The sequence below is a fragment of the Telopea speciosissima genome, chromosome 6 (genome assembly GCF_018873765.1).
Source record: "Telopea speciosissima isolate NSW1024214 ecotype Mountain lineage chromosome 6, Tspe_v1, whole genome shotgun sequence".
NCBI classification, from domain to species: domain Eukaryota; kingdom Viridiplantae; phylum Streptophyta; class Magnoliopsida; order Proteales; family Proteaceae; genus Telopea; species Telopea speciosissima.
The window spans coordinates 615896-638351 of record NC_057921.1 but is presented as its reverse complement, the minus strand read 5'-3'; the positions used below and the strand labels follow the sequence as shown (position 1 = coordinate 638351).

Sequence of the window (22456 nt, the reverse complement as noted above, 5' to 3'; positions counted from 1 at the left end):
TGTATATTTAAGTTGGAAATGGTATACGAACTGGAAGAGGCTGAAATAGAAATGGACCTCCTTCAGAAAGAACAAGCATTGCAGGAGTTATCTGGAGATTTTAAAGAAGATGCACATCACTCTCCCATTTCACCCAGTAATAACTGCTGGCTTTACTTTTAGATTCATCTCAATAGTTTCTTATAGGAATATTATGAAAAAGTTTGGGGCTTATCATCATTTAACTTGTTTTCTTTCTGCTGAAATCTTATATTTTTTATATGGTTTTAATCAGTTCATACAAAGGATGGTAACCGCCTTCAGCAAATAAAAGATCAAATTCGCTCCCTGTAAGTACTTTCTCTCCCCCCCCCCCCCCGTCCACACACCCACACAGACACACACACATAGCTAATACAAGTATCTTGAATCCCATTTGAAATGCAAGGGAAACTAATGGCCTACTATAATATCATTAGGTTTCTTTTCATGACTGCTTAATTATCTGCTGGTACAGTGCGTCAATGTTTCCCCGTCAATCTGCCATTAGAAGTGCTTCATCAATTCATAATTATTCCTTTTTTCTCTAATTGAAAAGAAGTCGTATAACACCTGATAGTTGAGAAAATCAAAAAATTGAAGAGGAAGAAGAAGAAGAGAAGAGAAGAAAGTGTTGCAGCCGTAACTATCAATCCATTCAATAGAGACAGCCAAAAGAATACATATACATGTGTATAGGGTTAGGGAAAAAGACGAAAAAGACCTTGGGGCTTTAGGCGCTAATCACGAGATCCTATGTGGACCCCACAACAGCACCATAACCATAACACTCCCCCTCAAGCTGGAGCATATATATCAATCATGCCCAGCTTGGTACAAATATACTCTATCCTCCCATTACCCAATGATTTGGTAAATACATCTGCAAGCTGCTCTCCAGTTCTGATATGACTAGGAAGAATCACTCCACTCTGCATCTTTTCTCGAACAAAATGGCAATCAATCTCAATGTGCTTCGTCCTCTCATGGAACACAGGATTGGAAGCAATATGGATTGATGCCTGATTATCACACCATAATTGCATGGGAGTTGGAACCTTGAACCCCAACTCAGACAATAGCTGTTGTATCCACATTAATTCGCATGTTACTTGCGCCATAGCTCAATTCGACTCAAGACCGAACGAGCCACCACACTCTGCTTTTGCTCTTGCATGAAACCAGATTTCCTCCAACAAAAGTGCAGACTCCGAGACTCCTCCGTCTGGGGGACCCGCCCATTCAAGATCTGAAAACCCCTCAACTCTACTATGTCCATGATCTCGATAGACAATTCCTCTACCTGGGGCCTTTTTGAGATACCTTAGGATGCGTACAACTGCATCCCAATGAGATGTCTGAGGAGAGGAAAGAAACTGACTGACCACACTCACTGGAAAAGCAATGTCAGGTCGAGTAACTGTCAAATAATTCAGCTTACCCACCAATCTTCTATATTTCTCAGGATCATCAAGGACATCTCCCCCTTCGGCTACAAGTCTCACATTCTGGTCCATGGGTGTGTCAATCGGCTTAGCTCCAAGCATACCTGTCTCAGTAAGCAGATCCAATCCATACTTCCGTTGTGATAGGAAAACTCATTTCCGAGACTGTGCCACTTCAATTCCCAAAAAATATTTTAATTTCCCCAAGTCCTTGGTCTGAAATTTCTATTGAAGATATGATTTCAACTCTGTTATACCAACTGAAGCATCACCTGTAATGATAATATCATCAACGTACACAATCAGAAAAATCTTCCCTGCATCTGATTGTCTATAGAAGAATGAATGATCACTCCCACACCTGGACATGCCAAAGGCCAAGACAACTTCAATAAATCTACCAAACCATGCATGGGGAGACTGTTTCTGTCACACCCCGGCCCGGTTATTAAGGGCCAAGTGTGGCGGGATGTCTCTGACATCCAACCAATCCCCAAGGATCACAAGCGCAGCACTTATTCACAATCATCGCTCACGATACAGAATCGAGGCATGAAACAATTTAATTAATAGAGATAACATCATTAGTAAGAGAAGTCTAAATGATATTTCATTTATATAAATGATGAGGCTTGTGATACAACTATACAGTTCTCAAAGGTAGCACAGAGCAAAAGTATACAAAAAACTATTCTATAAATATATAAAGCATTTATAAAGCATAAAAGAGTGGGGAGGTAGCCTGGACTATCAGGCCAAGATCAGGAGGTTGCCCAATCATCACGTGCGCACGAAGTATCGTGCACTTTAAACTCCAACGCCGCAAATCCAACATTAGAAGTAACTAAATCACCTGAAAAATAAGGATATCCACAGGGGTGAGCTCTCAACTGAGCCCAGTAAGGGGGGTACAAGCATACAAACACAATAAATCCATGATGCAGTATGTAAACTAACATGTTCTAAGACAGATACTAAGTCTCATGGGGTATAAGTACTACTACTAGTGGTAGATGCTAACCTCGGTCCTGGAACTAACCCTTCGGCCACCCGAGCGAAACCATTCTACCACGGTGAGGACCCGCCGCCCCGGAACTAACACATCGGACCCGACAGACCCCCAAATGACCAACCCTCGCTGTTTATTCCCATACGGAATTAGGGACCCGCTAACACGGGGATGTAAGATGGCATCCCGGAACTAACACATCGGTCTCGCCACGGGTTGTCCAACACCTTTCCCCTGTTGGTAAGGGGCGCAGATCGGGTAATGAATATCAACCTAGCCAGCATGCGTCTAAATACGATGAGGCAAGCTGATCCGAGTTATAATTTACCGAATTCCATCATCATAAATTCACATCATATAAATAATCAATGCAAATGCAATGCAGATGTCTTTCATAACCTATTTTACATGCACTAAATGCATTAAATAAAAGCTAGAAAACTACATGTTCCAGGTATAGAGGTAATGATGCATGAGCATGGCATTCAGCATAAAGTTGAAATTAATGTGATAAACACACAGGAAATTAAAGTCGAATCCCCTTACCTGTAATTGTAGCTAGCCTAGGTGAATAAACTCCAATAGGCAGGCAAGAATAGACCAAGACAGTCCTAAATATGAGATAAGAATATTATAGATTAGTTATAGAAGGAATCCTAGGTCAGTTACCCACCAACAATCTAACAAACCGACTAGAAAACAGTAGAAATAGCCCTAAACAACATACCAAACACCATGCAATAGGTTCTGGGATGGTCCAAGGTCAAGTCCCAAGGGGTATAGGTCATAAGGGCACAAAAATAGGAGAGCCGGATGCAGACTTCCAGGGAGCCGGCCAACCGCCCCTCGCGCAAAGATCCGGTCGTGTCCGAATTTGGGGTTTTGCTTCAATTGGCCGATCTTTGCATGTATGGCCCAAATTAGGAGTTTTAACATTAATTCAAGTGGGTCAATCTATTTTGGGTGTTCAATTTCATAAATAGTTAGTTAATTTAGGAATTTCTTCAATTAAACCTAAATTAGCTAGGTTAGGGTTTACTATACAAGTAATAGCTTCAACATTGAAGGTTTGATTAGAGTTTAACACTCAATTTCAGGTCTGATTAGGCTGGAAATAGTTAGAACAGCCCAATCTCACAACAAAATCTAATTATTCAAGCTTAACTTTGAAGCTTTAATGGAGTCCAGCCATCTTAGGTGTATTTAGACTAAAAATAAACTAAACTTAGAGGAGGAGAAGGATACAGCAAGGGTTCTCAGGGCTTACCAGAAATTAGAGGCAAAACAGGTGCTGGGAGCACTTCTAATGGAGATTCAAGTTCAGGTTCGGTTATGGGAGGTAAGCCTTCAAGAGCAGCCCTTGTTCTCTCTTCTTCTCTTCTCTTTTCCCTTTTCTTTCTTCCTTCTCCAAGCTGGAACGAATTTTTCAGCTTCTCTAACTTGTAATGTGTTTTGTAAATAGTATAAGAGAAGTTATATATATATAGGATACTTAACCACTAAGGGGCAGAATGGTCATTTGGTTATAAATTATTTCTAAAATTGATTCTTTTGTATTTATTACCTTATTCCAGCTACAGAATGATGTCATGCGACATCAGGGATGATCCGGATACGGGTAATCGTCCGAATTACATTCCCACTGGGGAACTCGGGTCCCACAGAGTCAATTTTACTAAAATACCCTTCTAACTCTATTTGTCAGTACAAAACGTTATATAAATATATTTTAAATTATACTTACATTGAGTTTAATTAAGGGGGAGGTCTTGCAGCCTGTCCAGCTAGCAGACCCGACACAAGTAGCTCTGGTGCGGGGTCCTACAAGGTAAAAATTACTATTCTGCCCCTAATACACTAATTAATTAAAAATACAACATATATACATATAAAATGGGATTCTTACCTGAGATTCGGCTTAAGACAGAGAGAGGCTTCGCAGGCCATCAACCCAGCATGCCACGCTTATGTGTTGTCTTTCGCTAGACACCTCAGACTCAGTTAAGGCCACGGTGGTTGGCTGATCGGAATGCCTTTACAGACGAGTCATGAGATAGGTCTGAATTTCTTAATCAATACGGCCCACAACTTAGAGGCTAGTATGGGCAAAGTTGAACCAGAACTTGAAATCACACAGATTCCAAAAGTTCAAATTTATTCCGAAATTTGACCGGGTTTCACAGTTTCAACCCATATAAGGATTTTTTTAATTTGCACACCATCCCAGACTCCCCCTGAGCAACAAACCCGGGTGGTTGCTCCATATAAACCTCCTCCTGTAGAGTCCCATGTAGGAACGCATTCTTAACATCAAGCTGAAACAAGGGCCAATGATATGTAGCTGCAAGAGATATCAAAATACGAACAGACGCAAGTTTGGCCACCAGAGAGAATGTATCCTAGTAGTCCTCACCATACACCTGCGCATACCCTTTAGCTACAAGCCTCGCTTTTAAGCGAGCAAGGGAACCATCCGGATTAACCTTCACTGCATATACCCAACGACAGCCGATGGCTATTTTCCCTGGAGGCAGCGGTACAATATCCTAAGTATCATTCACCTTTAATGCCAATAATTCTTCCTCCATAGCTGTCCTCCAGCCAGGATTAGATAATGCCTCTGTCACAGACTTAGGAAGAGGATGGGCCTCAACAGTAGATAAAAAGGAACGAAATGGAGAAGACAATGAAGAATAAGAAACAAATCTGGAAATTGGATGTTGAGTACAACTACGGGTACCTTTCCGTTTAGCAATTGGAATGTCAAGGTCAGAAGCAACAGGTTCCACTGAAGAGGTAGTTGTGGTAGGATCTGCAGCCGCAGAAGATGTGACAGAGTCGCCAAGAACAGGAGGGGCAGCAGCTACTTGTGGACGACGAACATAGACTTTGGTTGGCGGCAGTCCCTGTGCAGGGGCTGGTTGTGTGGGAGCAGGAGCAGAAGTCTGAATTACATACACCGGAAGGTCATCATCCAACTCAGAATCATTCACTGGATCAGCATGGTACGGCGTTAACTTAAAAAAGGAGACATCAGCTGTGATAAAATACTTTCGTAAGGATGGAGAAAAACAGCGGTACCCCTTTTAGGTACGGGAGTAGCCAAGAAACATACACTTAATTGCTTTAGGATCCAACTTAGACAGCCCTGGTGTATGATTTCGAACAAAGCATGTGCAACCAAATATACGAGGCGGCAAAACAAACAACGGCTCAGTGGGAAACAGTAAGGAATGAGGAATTTCGCCCCGTAAGACCGAGGAAGGCATACAGTTAATGAGGTAGCATGCAGTTAAAACAGCATCAGCCCAAAAATGTTTGGGAACTTTCATCTCAAATAACAAGGAACGGCTTACCTCCATTAAATGACGATTTTTCCTCTCTGCCACACCGTTTTGTTGTGGTGTGTCAGAACAGGAAGACTAGTGGATCATACCATGTTGTACCATGAATGTAGAAAAGGAAGCAGAGAAGTACTCTTTGGCATTATCACTACGAAGAATTTTCACAGGCACACCAAACTGAGTCTGAATTTCAGAGACAAATGCACATAAAATAGAAAATAACTCAGATCTATTTTTCATTAAATATAACCAAGTCATTCTTGAATAGTCATCAACAAAAGTAACAAAATATTTAAAACCCAAATTTGACACACTAGGACATGGCCCCCACACATCAAAATGGACGAAAGAAAAAGGAGAAACAGACCTCTTATTGACTCTAGGGGGGATAACTCACACGGTGGAGTTTCCCAAACTGACAGGACTCACATTCAAGACTAAAAAGGGAATGGAAACTAGAATCTAACTTCTTAATACTTTCCAAGGACGGATGACCAAGACGACAGTGAATTTGATGATGTGAAGCAACTCTGGAACAAGCAACCGACTGAGATCCATCAAGTAGATATAGCCCCCCTGATTCACGGCCTCTACCAATCGTCTTCTTCGTAGCAAGATCCTGAAAAATACAAGAATCGGGATAAAATGTCACTGAACAATTAAAAGTATTAGTTAACTTACTTACTGACATAAGATTAAACGGAAAATTTCGAAGGTAGAGAACGGACGACAGGGATAATGAAGAGTTAGGATGAACAGTCCCAGTGCCCTTAACCTTGGCTAGAGACCCATCAGCTAAAGTAACACTGGATGATGATGGAGACAAAGAAGAAAAGATACCTAACTGTTGGAATATGTAATCCAGAATACCATGGGGGTATTCTGGTCCTTTTGGGGCTAGTTTATTTATTATGTAATTAGGTACAGTCGGCTATGTGGATTTTAGTCCCACATCGCCTAGTTTAGTCTCTTTGTAATTTCCCCTCTATTATAAATAGAAGGGCTTACCTATCAATTAATTAATTCAAGTATGTTACAATTTCCATCTTCTCTTCTCTTTTTTCTTCTCTCTAGAGTTACTGGTTACAGGTCCTAGGTTTTCTACATGGTATCAAAGCTGTTGTAACCAGTGATTGATTCTCTTCTTGTTTGCAGTTTTGAGAGTCGTTTCAAAGTTCTCCAATTTATGGAGAAACCCTAGTTCATAGAAAGAAAAGAAGAACTAGGGTTTCCTGCTCATTTATTCTTTATCGATTTTTTTAAATTTTCCGCAGTCATTGTATGCTGGAATTGCAAGGTTGAAGAGGATCCTTGGCTGTAACAATTTTCTGCTGCTGCCCTAAGGTTCGGAGGTTTTCTGGCAGCAGTGTCTGTTCTACTGCCGAAGATTTATTTGACTCGACAAGGCTTTCTCTTATTTTTTGAAGATCTGTTCTACCTACGGCCTTCTTTGCTGAAATTCCAGGTTACTTGCAGACCTGCTGCATCTCGATCCATCTCGATCTACCATATCTGAACCAGATCCGTTGGCTGCTGGTTCGAAGTTTGAAGACAACCTTCAGCAATGGGGTCCTTTGGTTTCCGCCTCTCTGTTTACCCTTTTCTCTTAAGTCAATGGGGGTATAGGGGTTTCCTGCTGGTAGCATGACTGTCAATAGGTTCTCTTCACTGGTTGAATCGATTTGCTGCTGATGTTGATTATTCAGTAGCAACTTGTTGGTATCGAGTTGCTACTAGGGTTTGCTGGATTGATTACCCTGTTACTGGTTTGTGAAGATGTTCCTCCTTGATTCAAAGGTTTGGTCAATGGAGTTGCAGATCTATCGTGAGATTGGGTTTCTATGATGTGCTGCAACTATTTGATTGAAGACGAAGATATGCAGTTCCACCATATTGCTGATTTTATACCCTGCCTTTCTCTGATATGTGGAACCATCTTGACTGCTATTTTAGTTACCGCTGCCTGGCTTTTCCCCTGGTGTCGAATGCTGTAATCTCCGTTTCATCCTTGCACTTTGCCACTGCCTTTCTCTGGTTTGTGCCTCAAAAATTCCTTTCTCAACTGCCACTGTTTGCACCCTCTGGTTGCGGTTCAAGGAAGGAACTGATGGAGTCATCTTTTTACCCTCTACTATTCTCAACTCCTTACTGCTAAGAATCATGGTTGAAGATGATGGTATTGAGGTTGCGTGACTCACAAGTCCTCCTCACTACTTTTCAAATCAGCCTTCCTTTTTATCATTCTTTTTTTCTTTATTTTATTACCCAAATCACGTTTCCTTTTCCTTTTCCTTTTAAGTTTTAACTTATTAGGTATTTAATGCTACTAGCCTACTAGCCTACTACCCTACCTTTATAAGTACCCAATCTTCCCAATTTAATTACAAGTTTACTCTTGGCCTTGTGTTTGCTTTACTTGGATTTCATCTAAATTACACCCTCTAATTTCCTTTTTAAAATGGGCCGGGCCACCCTCTTATTGGCTTTTTCAAATGGGTCTTTTCTTGTTTTTGGTTGGGCTGTATTTCAAAACAGCCCATTTTGGGCATCTCTTTCTCTAAAATCTGTCCGGGCTCATCCTCTTTACTCAAGCTCTTGTTGGGCTTTTATATTGGTTGGGTGTTTATTTGGATTCTGGCCCATCTATTTTACTCATTGCATCCCATTGCTTTTTTGTTTACCAAAAAGTCTCTGCAAAATTCTGATTATTTACGGAACTGCCATTATTTTTTCATACATTCCCCAATTTGACTACGCAATTGACCCTTAAAAATTCTGGTTTATTATCAGTTTGCCCTTTGGCTTGGATTGTATTTAAAAGTGGATTTCCACCAAATTACAGCCATGCCATCCTTTTTTTCCAACACTGTTTTCTTTCAATAATTCTAATTCCCTTCATATCCCATACATTTGGTATTACCCATAACACCTTTGGAAACTTCTGATAAATTACAATTTTGCCATTCCTTCATTTTTACTTACTCCTAGCACCTTTGGAAAATTCTGGAATATTACGTTTTTGCCCTATTTCTTACATCATCTCTATTATGTCCACGTGTACTACACGTGAGGGGGGGATTATGTACAATACACCTGCAGACATTGCAGAACACAGAACTTGCAGGAACATTGGTGCAAAACATAGAAGATCAGTTTTCTCCACCATTGCCATTGGGTATCCTTCGTTATTGGGTTGAGTTTGCCGCAAGGGGGAGATTGAAGTAGTAAAGAGTATTGAAGATATTTGGTTGTTGCCTATTTGAGGACTTTCAGTTGGGTTGATACAGTATTTTTTCCGCTGCCTGATTTAGTTTGTTTTCTGCTGCTTGCTGCTTCTAGTTATTTCACTTCAAGATTCTAAGTCACTATGACAATCTGAGATTCATCACTGGATAGCTATTGAAGATCGTTGAAAGCTGCCTTTTTTGGAAGACATTCCAGTCCTGGTTTGCTGATCATGTCTGTCCAAGTTTTGAAGATCTATTTTTTTAAGTTCTTGAAGGTTTATTTGGGAGCTGCATTCATATGTCAAGCTGGATTCTGCTGCACCTTAGTTTGTTTCTCATTTTGTTCAAGTTGGGCATTAGTACATTGTATGCGCCAACTTGAGGGGGAGTGTTAGCATTATTAGGAGTTTTTTTTTTCTTTAGTTCAAGCTGGATCTTCTTTCTTTACTTATTTGTATAATCCAGCTTGAGGGGGAGTGTTGGAATATGTAATCCAGAATATCGTGGGGGTATTCTGTTCCTTTTGGGGCTAGTTTATTTATTATGTAATTAGGTACAGTCGGCTATGTGGATTTTAGTCCCACATCGCCTAGTTTAGTCTCTTTGTAATTTCCCCTCTATTATAAATAGAAGGGCTTACCTATCAATTAATTAATTCAAGTATGTTACAATTTCCATCTTCTCTTCTCTCTTTTCTTCTCTCTAGAGTTACTGGTTACAGGTCCTAGGTTTTCTACACTAACATTCCAGACATGTGATCCGATGCCCCTGAATCAATGATCCAGGGACAAGAAGCAGCGGAAAGGCATGCAGTGGCATTATTTGTCTTAACCAAAGTAGCAGTGGAAGAAGTCGGCTGTGAAATCTAAAATTGGTTATACCGTGCATACCCTTCATCAGACATAACAATCACCTTTCCCTCAGAAGGTTGAGACTGAGGGGCTGGATCACCACTTGCAGCAGAATTAGCGAACTGCTGCTGTCCAGGCTTTCCATGAAGCTTCCAACAAAACCTCTGAATATGGCCAGGCTGGCCACAATGATGGCATGTCCGGACAGCAACTGATCCATCAGAAGAGGCATTAGACTGCCCATAACCTTGGCTGTTAGTGGGCTGAAATGTACCACAACCTCCACTACGACCACCTCCACGACCAGCCCCACGTCCACGGCTTCCCCCCCGGTAACTACCATCTCCACGACCACCCCCACTAGCTGTATTTTGGGAAACCAATGCTGAATTATCAACTGCTGGTGTGGAGTCACGAGAGTTCTCACGAGATACTCGAAGAACACGAGCAAATGTATCTGTGAGAGAAGCTATATTTTCACTTCCAAGAATTTGTGATCGGACAAATTCATACTCCTGCCCGAGTCCTCCCAAAAAGCCCATAACAGCCAACTGTTCTCTTTGGATTTGCATCTGTTTCACATCCGAAGAGATAGGAAGAAGAGCATTTAATTCTTCATACAATCGCTTAAAGTCAGTGCAATATTGGGTGATAGAACGCCCCTTTCTCTCAGTCCTGTAAAACTCCTGTGACAACTCATAAATCCTTGATAAATTATTTTTGCCCGAATAAAGAACTTCCAAGTAGTCCAATAAATCTTTCACAGTGTTGTCAATATGAGTGACCAAATCCACAACATGATTCTCCATCGAGTTTAACATCTGTCCAAGAATTCAGGCATCAACCGTCTCCCAAGTTGCATCATTCCACCAATACAGCACTCAAACAACCACAAACACCATCGCAAACACACCAGAATCTGCTTTTAATTATAAAATAGCAGATTTACATCATACACTTCCAAACACCAATCAACCAATTTCCAAAAATAATCGCAGGGGTGAAAATCACCCCCCTTGCTGAAACCGAGAGCCTCTGGTAGTGTTACCAGATATCGCAGAGAAGGAAAAGAAAGAAAATGGAAGAAAAGGGGAAGAGAGGGCTTGCGCAGATTTGTACCAGGCCTAGAATCTTTGCTCTGATACCATGATAGTTGAGAAAATCAGAAAATAGAAGAGGAAGAAGATGAAGAGAAGAGAAAGTGTTGCAGCCGTAACTATCAATCCATTCAATAGAGACAGCCAAAAGAATACATATACATGTGTATAAGGTTAGGGAAAAAGACGAAAAAGACCTGGGGCTTTAAGGAATCTTGTGATTAGCGCCTGGAGCTAATCACGAGATCCTATGTGGACCCCACGACAGCACCATAACCATAGCAACACCTTTTTTTTTTCTTGTTATTTCATCTTTCTAAATGTCAAAACACATGAAAACAGAGGTCGGATTTGTTAGTATATTGAGGTAATCATACTTATTTTGAACAAGCCCAAGGGCAGAGTTCACATTTTGTTATAAATAATAAGGTTATAAATTATGTGGTTTGTTTTCCGGCTTCTTCCTTCTTCATTCTTTCTCCTCCTCCATACTTTCTTCTTTCTTTTACCTAATTATTATAAGATGGGGAAAATAGTGTTTTCTGGGGTCTTAAATTTCCATTGTAAGAAGGTTTTGTCATGCATTTCCATTTTTGATACTGCAGTTTCTTGAGCGTTTGTTACAATTTCATGTGAGAACTCAGATTATTAACTTCTTGACGTGAACTATAAAACTCATCCACATACTCATAATTTGATACCAATCAATTGCTGTTTCCCTCAATGTCTTTCTACCCTTTCACTTTTAATACTTTGCAAAGTGCCAATTTCATCTTGTCCATTTCTCCCTTAAATCCTTGCAGTACCTGATTGATTAAGAGAGAGATGACATGGAGGAAATTTGGTATTTTCAGAAGTCGTAAAAGTTAGGGACATAGGAAAAGATTGAAGGCGGATAAGAAAACTTGATGATCTACATGGCATCAAATCAAAGTGAGTTTTTGAGTTCTACACGAGAGAAGCTAACTGATGCAGTGGTCTAGAGTGGTTGGACCGATATGACCGAGTTTGGAAACCCAAGCCCAACCGAAACTGGCCCTACCTGGGTTTTTGGACCAACAAGGTTTGGTAGTGGGTATTTGTTTCTTTGGGTTATTTTTCATAATTTTGTTTTTATTATTTTATTCCTATTGCTAGAGTCATAGGAGATAGGCTAGTTAGTTTTGATTCCAATTTCAGTTTAGTGTTTGAACAGGACACTTTCTCTTTCTTTTGTATATTTGGATGTGTTGAATTCCGTGAATACTGGCTTAGTCAATGTGACTACAGCCATTCTTTATTTATAATATGAAAAACATTCTGGAATAGGTACAAGGACATTATTACCCCTAGGACAATTTTACCCTTAAACCCATTGTTGTGTCTGAAAACCTCCGCCACCCGGTTTGCCCACGGATGAGCCTGCAAAAAACCGAGTTTGCGCATGAGAGCCATTGAGACTCCGGCCAAGGGCTCTCCGATGCTCAAGTCAGGTCTCCAAAACAACAGCGGTTCAACTTAGTGAAAAGTGAGATGAGCGTTTGAGCTCCATACTTGAGTATTTATAAACTAAGCATAGGGTGACCAAGGAGAGTCCTCGAATGGAAAGAGTTTCATTTTTAGTAGGAGTCTGACTAGCTAAGTCGCAATTGGATGCGGACTCTTTACTTGGTAAGAGTCCTCATCTAAATGTGATATGGTTCCGCTTTTGGAGGGTGATCTGACCCGGTTGAGCGGGTGTATCCCGCGAATATCGGGATATTTGACGTGGCTTCGTGATCCAAATAACCAGAGCTCGGCTCAGGGCTCGCGCTGGGGTGTCAGCTTCTACTCGGTCAGTCTTAGCAAATGAAGAGATGTTGACCTCATTGCCCAACCGCACGAGGCTCTGATCCGCTGCCGACCCAGGAGGGCTCGGCCACAATGTCTTCCCAGGAGGACTTGACTGTGTTGCTGACCTTGGGGGGCTCGGCCAAGTTGTCAACCCAGGAGGACTCGACTGTGCTGCCCACCTTGGGGGGCTCGGCCAAGTTGTCGGCCTCGGCGACCTCAACTATGGTATCGAGATCACGGTACTCGGCCTCGTCCTTGGTTATTGAGGACTCGCGCGTCGTACGACCACCTTTTTTCCTCCAGACCGAACGGTTCGGCTCGGCCTTGGTCATGCCACGTGTCATACGCCGATTGGACAACGTATTGTGGCTCATCACCCATTTTACAACACTCCACCTCAAGTTGGTACATACATGTCAAACATGCCCAACTTGCTAATTATAGGACAAAATAATTTACTACTAACTCCTTTGGTAAGAATATCAGCTAGCTGCTCACAAGACTGAATAAAAGGTATACAAATTATCCTTTCCTCCAATTTCTCCTTGATAAAATGCCGGTTAATCTCAACATGTTTGGTACGGTCATGTTGGACCAGATTATGGGCAATGTTGATAGCAAACTTGCTGTCACAGTAGAGTCGCATAAGAAGATCGGTACTCATATCCAAATCTTGAAGAAGACCCTTGAGCCAGAGAAGTTCACATATACCATGTGCCATAGCTCTAAATTCAGCTTCAGCACTAGATCGAGCCACCACTCCCTGTTTCTTGCTTCTCCACGTAGTTAAATTTCCTCCAACAAAGGTGCAATATCCGGATGTCAATTTTCTATCATCAGGACTGCTTGCCCAATCTGCATTAGTATAGGCCTCTATCCGGAGATGATTATGTGGAGAATACAAGACTCCTTTCCAGGAGTTGACTTCAAGTACCGCAATATTCTGTATGTTGCCTCTAAGTGAGAGGAGTGAGGATCATGCATGAATTGACTCACGACACTCACAACAAATGCAATGTCAAGTCGGGTGTAAGAGATATATCAAACAGCCAACCAGTCTCTGATAACTATTCTTATCAACAGAATCACTTTCCCTACTCTTCAAATGTGTGTTGGGCTCAAGTGGAGTATCTGCCGGTTTACAACCAAGCATCCCTGTCTCATTCAACAGGTCAAGGGTATATTTTCTCTAAGAAAGAGATATGTCCTTGGCTGAATAGGCAACCTCAATCCCCAAGAAATATCTTATCCTTCCCAAACCTTTGACTTCAAATTCAGTGCCCAGGTAAGTCTTCAACTTTTGAATTTCTTGTGCATCGCTGCCCGTGATCACCATGTCATCAACATACACGATCAAAATTGTCACATGCTGTTCCACCCTTTTAACAAACAAGGTGTGATCAACATTGCTCTGTTTATACCCATATGCAACCATGGCTTTATGGAAGCGACTAAACCAAACCTTTGACTGGTTTATGTCGTACAAAGCCTTCTTCAACTTACATACCTTTCCTTGAGTCTCTTGAGTAGCAAAACCAGGAGGTATCTCCATGTAAACATCCTCTTCCAAATCTCCATGTAAGAAAGCATTCTTCAAATCGAGTTGTTAAAGATCCCAATCTTATTCGCAGCACAAGAAATTATGACTCTCACTGTATTCATTTTTTCCACAAGAGCAAGGCCTCTTGGTAGTCGATTCCTTGGGCTTGGGTGAATTCTTGAGCAACTAATCTTGCTTTATGTCTTTCTACTGAGCCATCTGATTTGTGCTTCATTACAAAGACCCACTTGCAGCCAACGGGTTTCTTTCCTGGTGGAGGAATTACCAAATCCCAAGTCTGATTTTTCTCAAGGGCATGCATTTCTTCATTCATCGTATCTTTCCACTTCTGCTCGGCTATTGCTTCCTGCCAATTGTTAGGAATAGTAACAAAGGATAATGATGATACAAAGGCATGGAATGAAGGAGTTAGAGATTTGTATGACACAAAATTGGAAATTGGGTGTTGCGTACTACTCCGCTTTGGTTTCCGAATAGCAATGGGTAAATCAAGATTAGGATCAAAAGAAAGCTTACCAAGGAGATGACTAGGAGTAGGACTTGGAGCAGGTACTGATTACGTAGGAGCAGTGATGGTGGTCTCTTTGTGCATCCCATGAGGAGGAAAAATCGTTCCTCGAGAGTAAGTCTTCACTTCTTTCAATTCTCCGTGCTCCCCCGGAACAGTTTGTCCTAGTTCTTGCTCCTGACTTGTAATCCCATCCTCCAATTCAACAAAAATATCCTCTATAGTAGGTATATTAGCATCCAGAGGAGCATTCAGCGGGACCTCTTCATCACTTAGAATTTCCCCCTAAAGAGGTATCGGTGGTGTAAAGTAGGCTTCTGTTCTCGAAAAACCACATCCATAGTTATAAACAATTTTTTGGTAGGAGGGTGATAGCATTTATACTCATTTTAGTTAGCCGAGTAGCTAAGAAAAACACATCGAAGCCCTTCAGGGTCAAACTTTCCGTGGTTTTGGGCAAATACCATACAACCAAAAACTTTGGGAGGCACAAGCACAACAAACATAGGGCATCCCAACAGAATTTCCAATGGGCAGCGACCTCCTAAGGCTCAAGAAGGAAGTCTATTGATAAGGTAAGTAGCTGTAAGGACTACATCACCCCAGAAACGAGGAGGAACAGCCATAGCAAACATAAGAGAGCGAGCCACCTCCAACAAAAGCCGGTTCTTGCATTCAACAACTCCATTTTGAGTAGGAGTATCCACACAAGAGGTCTGTTGAATAATTCCATAGGAATCCAAATAGGAGCAAAAGGCACCATCCATATATTCTTTCTCAATGTCCGACTGTAGAATCTTCACCTTAGCATCAAATTGGGTTTGGACCATCTTATGAAATAAGGTGAAACAAGTGAAAACATCATTCTTACTATGCATCAAATAAACCCAAGTAGTCTGACTGTAATAATCAATAAAGGTGACAAACCACCGAAAATCAGAAGTAGTAAAACATCAGGCAGGGCCCCACACATCAGAATGTATCAAATTAAATGGAGTCATACTTCTACTGTCAGAAACAGGATAAACAGTTCTAGTTTGCTTCGCTAAAGTGAAAGCATCACAAGAAAAATTATTCGGATTACAACGTTTTAATAAACTAGAAAGAAGAACTGATAAAACTCCCAATGGAGGATGGCCCAAATGACGATGCCAATTATTCAACTCAAGTAACGCAGAAGTGGGATCAGAAGACGGAAACTAAGATGTCAAAGCTGCCGGTGAACTATCAAGCACCTCTAGACCATCAACCACCTTACCACATGCAATCGTACGATCCGTGTCCAAGTCCTGGAACAAACAGTGTTTGGAAAAAAAGGTTACTTTGCAATTTAAATCCCTTGTTAAGCTACTAATGGACAATTAATTAGTAGAAAACTTAGGAACATATAAAACAGAAGAAAGGCACAAAGAAGAGGTGCACTGGACTGATCCCTTTTCCGATATAGGAGAAAGAGACCTGTCAGCCACCCGAAACTTGTTATGACCAGATAAAGGAGAATAGTTGAAAAAAGAGACAATGAACCTGTCATATGGTCGGTTGCCCCTGAGTCAATGACCCAAGAATCGGGTGACTATGGTGCAATTCCCACCAAATGGAATACCTGTGGAAGAAGTGGTAGAATGATCGGAGGGCAGAGAAATAGATGAAGCAACCAATGAAGGAGATACAGATGCCGAAGAAGACGTGTCCAATCGAGTCATCATATCCTGGAGATTTTGCAGTTCAGCCATAACTTGGGAAGGAGATTGTTCGGGCTGCTCTTCAGTAGAGACCACGAGAACTGTTGGTAGAATCGTGGGCTAGAAAAGAGAGAATGATTGCTTATTGTATTGATAGAAAAGCCCCTCTATTTATAATAGAGGGGAAGTTACAAATAGACTAAACTAGGCGATGTGGGACTAAAACCCACACAACCAACATCAACTTAATACACTAAATAACATAAAAAATACCCCTACGGTATTCTGGAGTACATATTCTAACACTCCCCCTTAAGCTGGATTATACAAATATTAATGAAAGAAGATCTAGCTTGGACTAAAGAAAAAAGAACTCCATAATAATGCTAACACTCCCCTTCAAGTTGGTGCATACAAGGTACTAATGCCCAACTTGAATAAAATGGGAAAAAGGTTGTAGCAGAATCCAGCTTCAAGGTGAATGCAGCTCCCAAATAAACCTTCAAGGACTTGAAAAAATAGATCTTCAAAACTTGGGCAGACTTTATCAGCAAAAAATGCATCTTTCGCCAATCTTTGTCCAGTAATGAATCTCTGAATGATAATCTTGAAGATAAGTAACTAGGGTAGCGAGCAGATGAATCAAACAGCAGTAAAGATCAAGCAACGGAAAAAAAAAAAACAACCCAACTGTAGAACCTCATATAGGCAAGCAATAGCCAAACATCTTCAAAACTTTAAGACCAATCTCCCCCTTACGGAAAACTCAACCCAATAACAAAGTAGATACCCATTGCCTATGGTGAAAACTCTGACCTTCTATGTTTTGCACCAAGTGTTCTTGCAAGTTCTGCTTTCTGCAATGGCTACAGGTATACTATACATAATCCCCCCCTCACGTGTAATACACGTGGACATAACAGAGATGATGTAAGAAATAGGGCAAAACATAATATTCCAGAATTTTCCAAGAGGTGCCAAGGGTAATGGAAAAAGAAGAAATGGCAAAGAAGAGAATACCATTAACTTCCAAGGTGGTTATGGGATATGCCAAAGGTATGTTTTGGGAGGTGGTGAAGGGAATTAGAATTATTGAAAGGGAACGGTGTTGGAAAAAAAAGGATGGCATGGCAGTAATATTCTAACAGGAACCAATTGCGAACAAGCAAGAAGGAGACCACAAGAGGTAGTTGCTGCCACTTAATTTAATAGGGTTCACCAGAAACAGAAGAAAATCATGTTGCGACAAACCATCGGGACTACAGAAAGCAGAAGTGATCTCCGAAACGTCAGGCATGGTGGCTAGTGAGAAAAAAATCGCAGGAACAGAAACTAAATCCTCCAAAAAAAATTAAATCATACGGAGGGCAAGAATCAGCCCTTGGTGGGAGTCAACTCACCACCAAGGATGAAAAAAAAAATGGCAAAGGAGAGTGGACCTCCTGCGAGAAAAAAGGGAGGCGGAAGGCCTGCAGGTGGCTGGAAGTGGTTGGCGGAGTTGGCAGAAGGGTGTTGGTAGTGGTGGAGGGCTGGCGGAAGTGCTGGCAGTGATGGTAGGGGCTGGTTGAAGGTCTGGCGAAGGAGAGCTTAGGGTGTGATCACGAGAGAGGAAAGAGAGAAAGAGGAAAAAAAATAGAAAAAATTTATATCCCATATTCCCAGAAACTTTCTGGCTCTGATGCCATGTTGAATTCAGTGAATACTGGCTTAGTCTCTGTGGCTACAGCCATTCTTTATTTATAATATGAAGAAGAACATTTTGGAATAGATACAAGGACATTATTACCCCTAGGACAATTTTACTCTTGAACCCATTTTACAACAGGATGTAAACCAAAATAGATCTGGAATGAATAAAATTTATTGAGTTGTTTTGTTGGCTACTGGCTACCATGAAAGTTGAAAATCTGGTTGGACTGGTGCTTCCGTCTTCTTCTCTATCTTGATTCTTCTTCTCCTGCTCCCTCGTCTCTCAGGTCTTATCCTCGTACAATCTCCTCCCGTATTCCTCCTCTTATTTTCTTCCTTACTATTCCTTTTCCCTGCTGTGATTCCTGCACTTTATAATTCCCCACTAATGTTTTCCTGTAGATGCTGTTCTGTTCTAGTGTGGCTTAATACTGGTTCAGCAAAGGGGCAATTTGAACTCCATTAGCCCTAGTTGATTTGCCCTGAGTTTTGGGGCGTTGAATCACCATCCTAGGGTGACTCCCTAGGTTCCCATCCCCAAAGCCCTTCTTTTTTGTGAGATATTCACTGGAGAACAGAGCTGGCCACACCCTTACCGCCGAGTCTAATTTCAGAAAAAATGTTGAACATTGGAGCTACTAGGGCTAGCATTTAAAGGAGTTTTGGAGTAGGATCCTTCGCCCATAGTTCGAAAACTCGTTTCGTTTTAGTGTTTCGGGCTGACCGAAATATCCGAAATAACTGAAATTTTGGATATTTCGGTCAAAATTTTGCATTTTTCTATTATGTTTCGGTAGGTCATTTCGGTGGGTTTTAGGCCAAGTTAAAGCCTGAAACTTCATGGAAACCCTATTTTAGGCTATATAAATACATTTAAATGTTCGAATTGCAAAAATAGTCACCCAAAGTGGTGTTTTAGATTTGCACCATTGATTGGCAATGTACGGTCAAATCCTAATGTATAACTTTGTTAATTACACATACACATTGTTTAAGACTAAGTACTAGAGGATATAATAAATTAATGATTAATAGGCAATATAAACAAGTAAATTAACTTGGAAGTTGGAAACATAAAGTAAATGACTCATAAGTCATAAATTAAGTCATAATATTAAGTACAATAAGTAAATAACAAGTTAAGAAGATTATATCAATATGACAATATCCCCAATAGTCCAATACAAGTCAAGTAGTCATCTAGTAACTCAAATGTTTACGAATATTCTAATAATAATTACTCTAACGTCCAGGATCGACCCCACTCATAGTCCGATGGAGCCGACATGCATTGTTCTCCGACTGTAGGACAAATGAATGCCAAGTCATAATATGGGTGAAGAAACGACCGAGACTAACGAGGAGAAAAAAACCCAAAAAAACCAGGGCTTGTTAAGTCTCGGTCGAAATTTCGACCGAGACTAACGAGTTTTGGTATTTATAAAGCTTCTTTTGAAAACGGAATCTCGATATCTTGCGAAATTTTGATTTTGTCTCGAAATATCGCGAGATGGTCGAAATTTCGACCGAGTTTTTGCATTTTTTTTATTCAAGCTACTGTTTTGTTTTGTTTCGGTCAGGTCGAGATACTCGAAATATTCGAGATCTCAACCAAGATTTCGCGAGATTTAGTACTATGCCTTCGCCTTAAATTTCATGGGAATCAGGTTAGTGGTTTAAGAGAAATCCCACCTGGTTTGACACCTGTTCTCTGCCCTCTTCTGGCCAACCCGAGGTTGATGACAACCTCTCAGTTGTACTTCTAATTTCTTTATATATTATGTTTTTCAATACTTCCCCTCTTCTCCCTATATTCTGTTTTGTCCTTTAGTTATTTTTTTATTCCAAGTATACCCCTAACCTTATTTACTAGTCACCTTTATATCCCTTTCCAATTTTACTACCAATTTAATATACCACCTATTTACCAAGCTGCCATTCTCTTATAAGCTTCATATTATTAAATGTTTTTCCACTAAACTATTGATTTATAAGTCTATTATTAGGGTGGACCCATAGCAAACCCAAACCGGGTTTCTGAACCATGGGATAGCATCAGTTGGTATCAGAGTGAGGAAGGAACACTTCCTTGGACAGACCCTGCAGTGGCGAGAGCCTCGTACACTGGTAACGGCCTTTCTAATCGAATCGTAGGAGATAGGCTAGTTAGTTTTTATCCCAATTTTAGCATTTGAATAAGACACTTTCTTTCTCTTTTATATATTTGAATGTAAAACACAATAGCCTGAATGAATGAAATTTATTTTGAGTTATGTGTTGGCTACTGGCTACCATGAGAGTCGAAAAAATGGTTCGACTGGTGCTTCCGTCTTCTTCTTTGGCTTGATTCTTCTCCTGCTCCCTCATCCTCTCAGGTCTGATCCTTCCACAATCTTCTCCCTTATTTTTCTTCTCTTCTTTTCTCTCTTACTTTTCCTTTTCCCTGCTGTAGTCCCTGTACTTTATCTATTCCCTGCTACTGTTCTGTCAGTGCTGTTCTGTTCTATTGTGGTGTAATACTGGTTCAGCAAGGGGGCACTTCAAACTCCATTAATTCTAGTCGATTAACCCTGAGTTTTTGGGGTGTTGAATCACCATCCTAGGGTGGCTTCAACTGTAGGTTCCCATCCCCAAAGCCCTTCTCTTGTGTGAGATATTCACTGGAGTACAGATCTAGCCACACCCTTACCGCCAAGTCTGATTTCAAAAAATCCTCTCTCGGTTGTGGAACGTTGGAGCTACTAGGGCTTGCATTTGGGAGGGTTTTGGAGTAGGATCCTTCACCTGAAATTTAATGGGAATCAGGTTAATGGTGTAGGAGAAATCTCCCCTGGTTTGAGGCCTGTTCTCCACCCTCTTCTGGCTGACAGGAGGTTGAAGACAACCTCTCGATCTAACTTCTAAATGCTTTATATATTTTGTTGTCCAATGTGCCCCCCTCTTCCCCTTTATTCTGTGTTGTCCTTCAGTTACTTTTTTATTGCAAGTATACCCCTAACCTTTATTCTCTAATCACCTTTATATCCCTCCCCATTTAACTACCAACCTATCCTTGAAGATTGCAGCTGCTTACCAAGCTTTCATTCTCTTATAAACTTCTAAATATTTACTGTTTTGCCACTAAATTATTGATTTGAATCTTCTATTACTAGGATGAGCCCATAGCAAACCTAAACAGGGTTTCCGAATCCCGGGATTGCATCATTAACAATCTGAGATAACTTATGAAATTTAAGAAACCGGGGAATCTTTAATAATAGAAGTATGATCAGATCATATTATAATGAAAAAGTTGTGAGCTTGGAGACTTACTAATTTTCCCTTTTATTACATCTAAACAAGGTGGGTTGTGTTCTTTAGATTGTAAACTTTCTAAAGTGGTCTGAGAGTATTTTATTTCTTCTGCACAATCACACCAAATCAGATACTGTAAGTTTTCCTAAAACCAAATGGTGTGAGTGGACCGCACTCTGCCACTTAAAATGTTCCTTGGCCTAATTTTCTGGCCCTACACCAGTTTTGGTTATTATTTTATTAATCTCAACTGTAGCTGCAGATATTCTTATGTTCTTCTGGATTATAGAATAAAGTTATTTTGCATTTTGTTGTCAGAGAGAAATCTAGGCTCAGGGAGGAAATCGTTGCTCGTAGACAAAAGAAACTTCTTGTAAGACATGCCCGTCAAAAGTATTTGGAAGAAGCAGCTTTACGGGAAGCAGAGCTTTTGCAAGAACTTGATAGGTCCTGCAAATTCGGTGGCACACCTTATATCTGAATCTTGTTGGAGATTGATATTGGTAGTGCAGCTACTAACACTATGCTTATGTATATCCAGGGAGAGAACAAGTGACGTGGAGCATGAGATTGAAAGACTGCGGTTGCTGGAGATTGAGCGTGCAAGAACACGAGAGTTGCGCCATAATCTTGATTTGGAAAAGGAAAGGCAAACACCGGCAAGTAACTTAAACTGTTTTTGCTGCATGTAAATCTAGCACACATTGCCAGATGATGTCAAGATGGCATCTGGAGAGATATTTAGAAGATACCCAGATCATGAGATTCATTATGTAATCAGAAATCTGCAATGCATGTCTGCTAACAGTATAAACATGGCTTATTGCATAAAGGCAAAATATATTTGATTTCCCACCTGCTTTGTTGGGGGTTGGTTTGCATCACATGCTTGCACTTTATGCGTTACTCAAATGCATGC

General features: G+C 40.8%; 1 protein-coding gene across 1 annotated transcript; it reads left to right on the top strand.

Annotated features, from left to right (window-relative positions):
* The first annotated feature begins 25 nt into the window (after window positions 1–25).
* LOC122665242 (protein PRRC2C-like) lies at window positions 26–22368 on the top strand. The gene is made up of 4 exons (XM_043861333.1): window positions 26–136; window positions 275–329; window positions 21856–21984; window positions 22079–22368. Exons 1-4 carry the CDS (start codon window positions 52–54, stop codon window positions 22227–22229), a joined length of 420 nt encoding a protein of 139 aa, XP_043717268.1. The 5' UTR covers window positions 26–51; the 3' UTR covers window positions 22230–22368.
* Window positions 22369–22456: the final 88 nt, after the last annotated feature.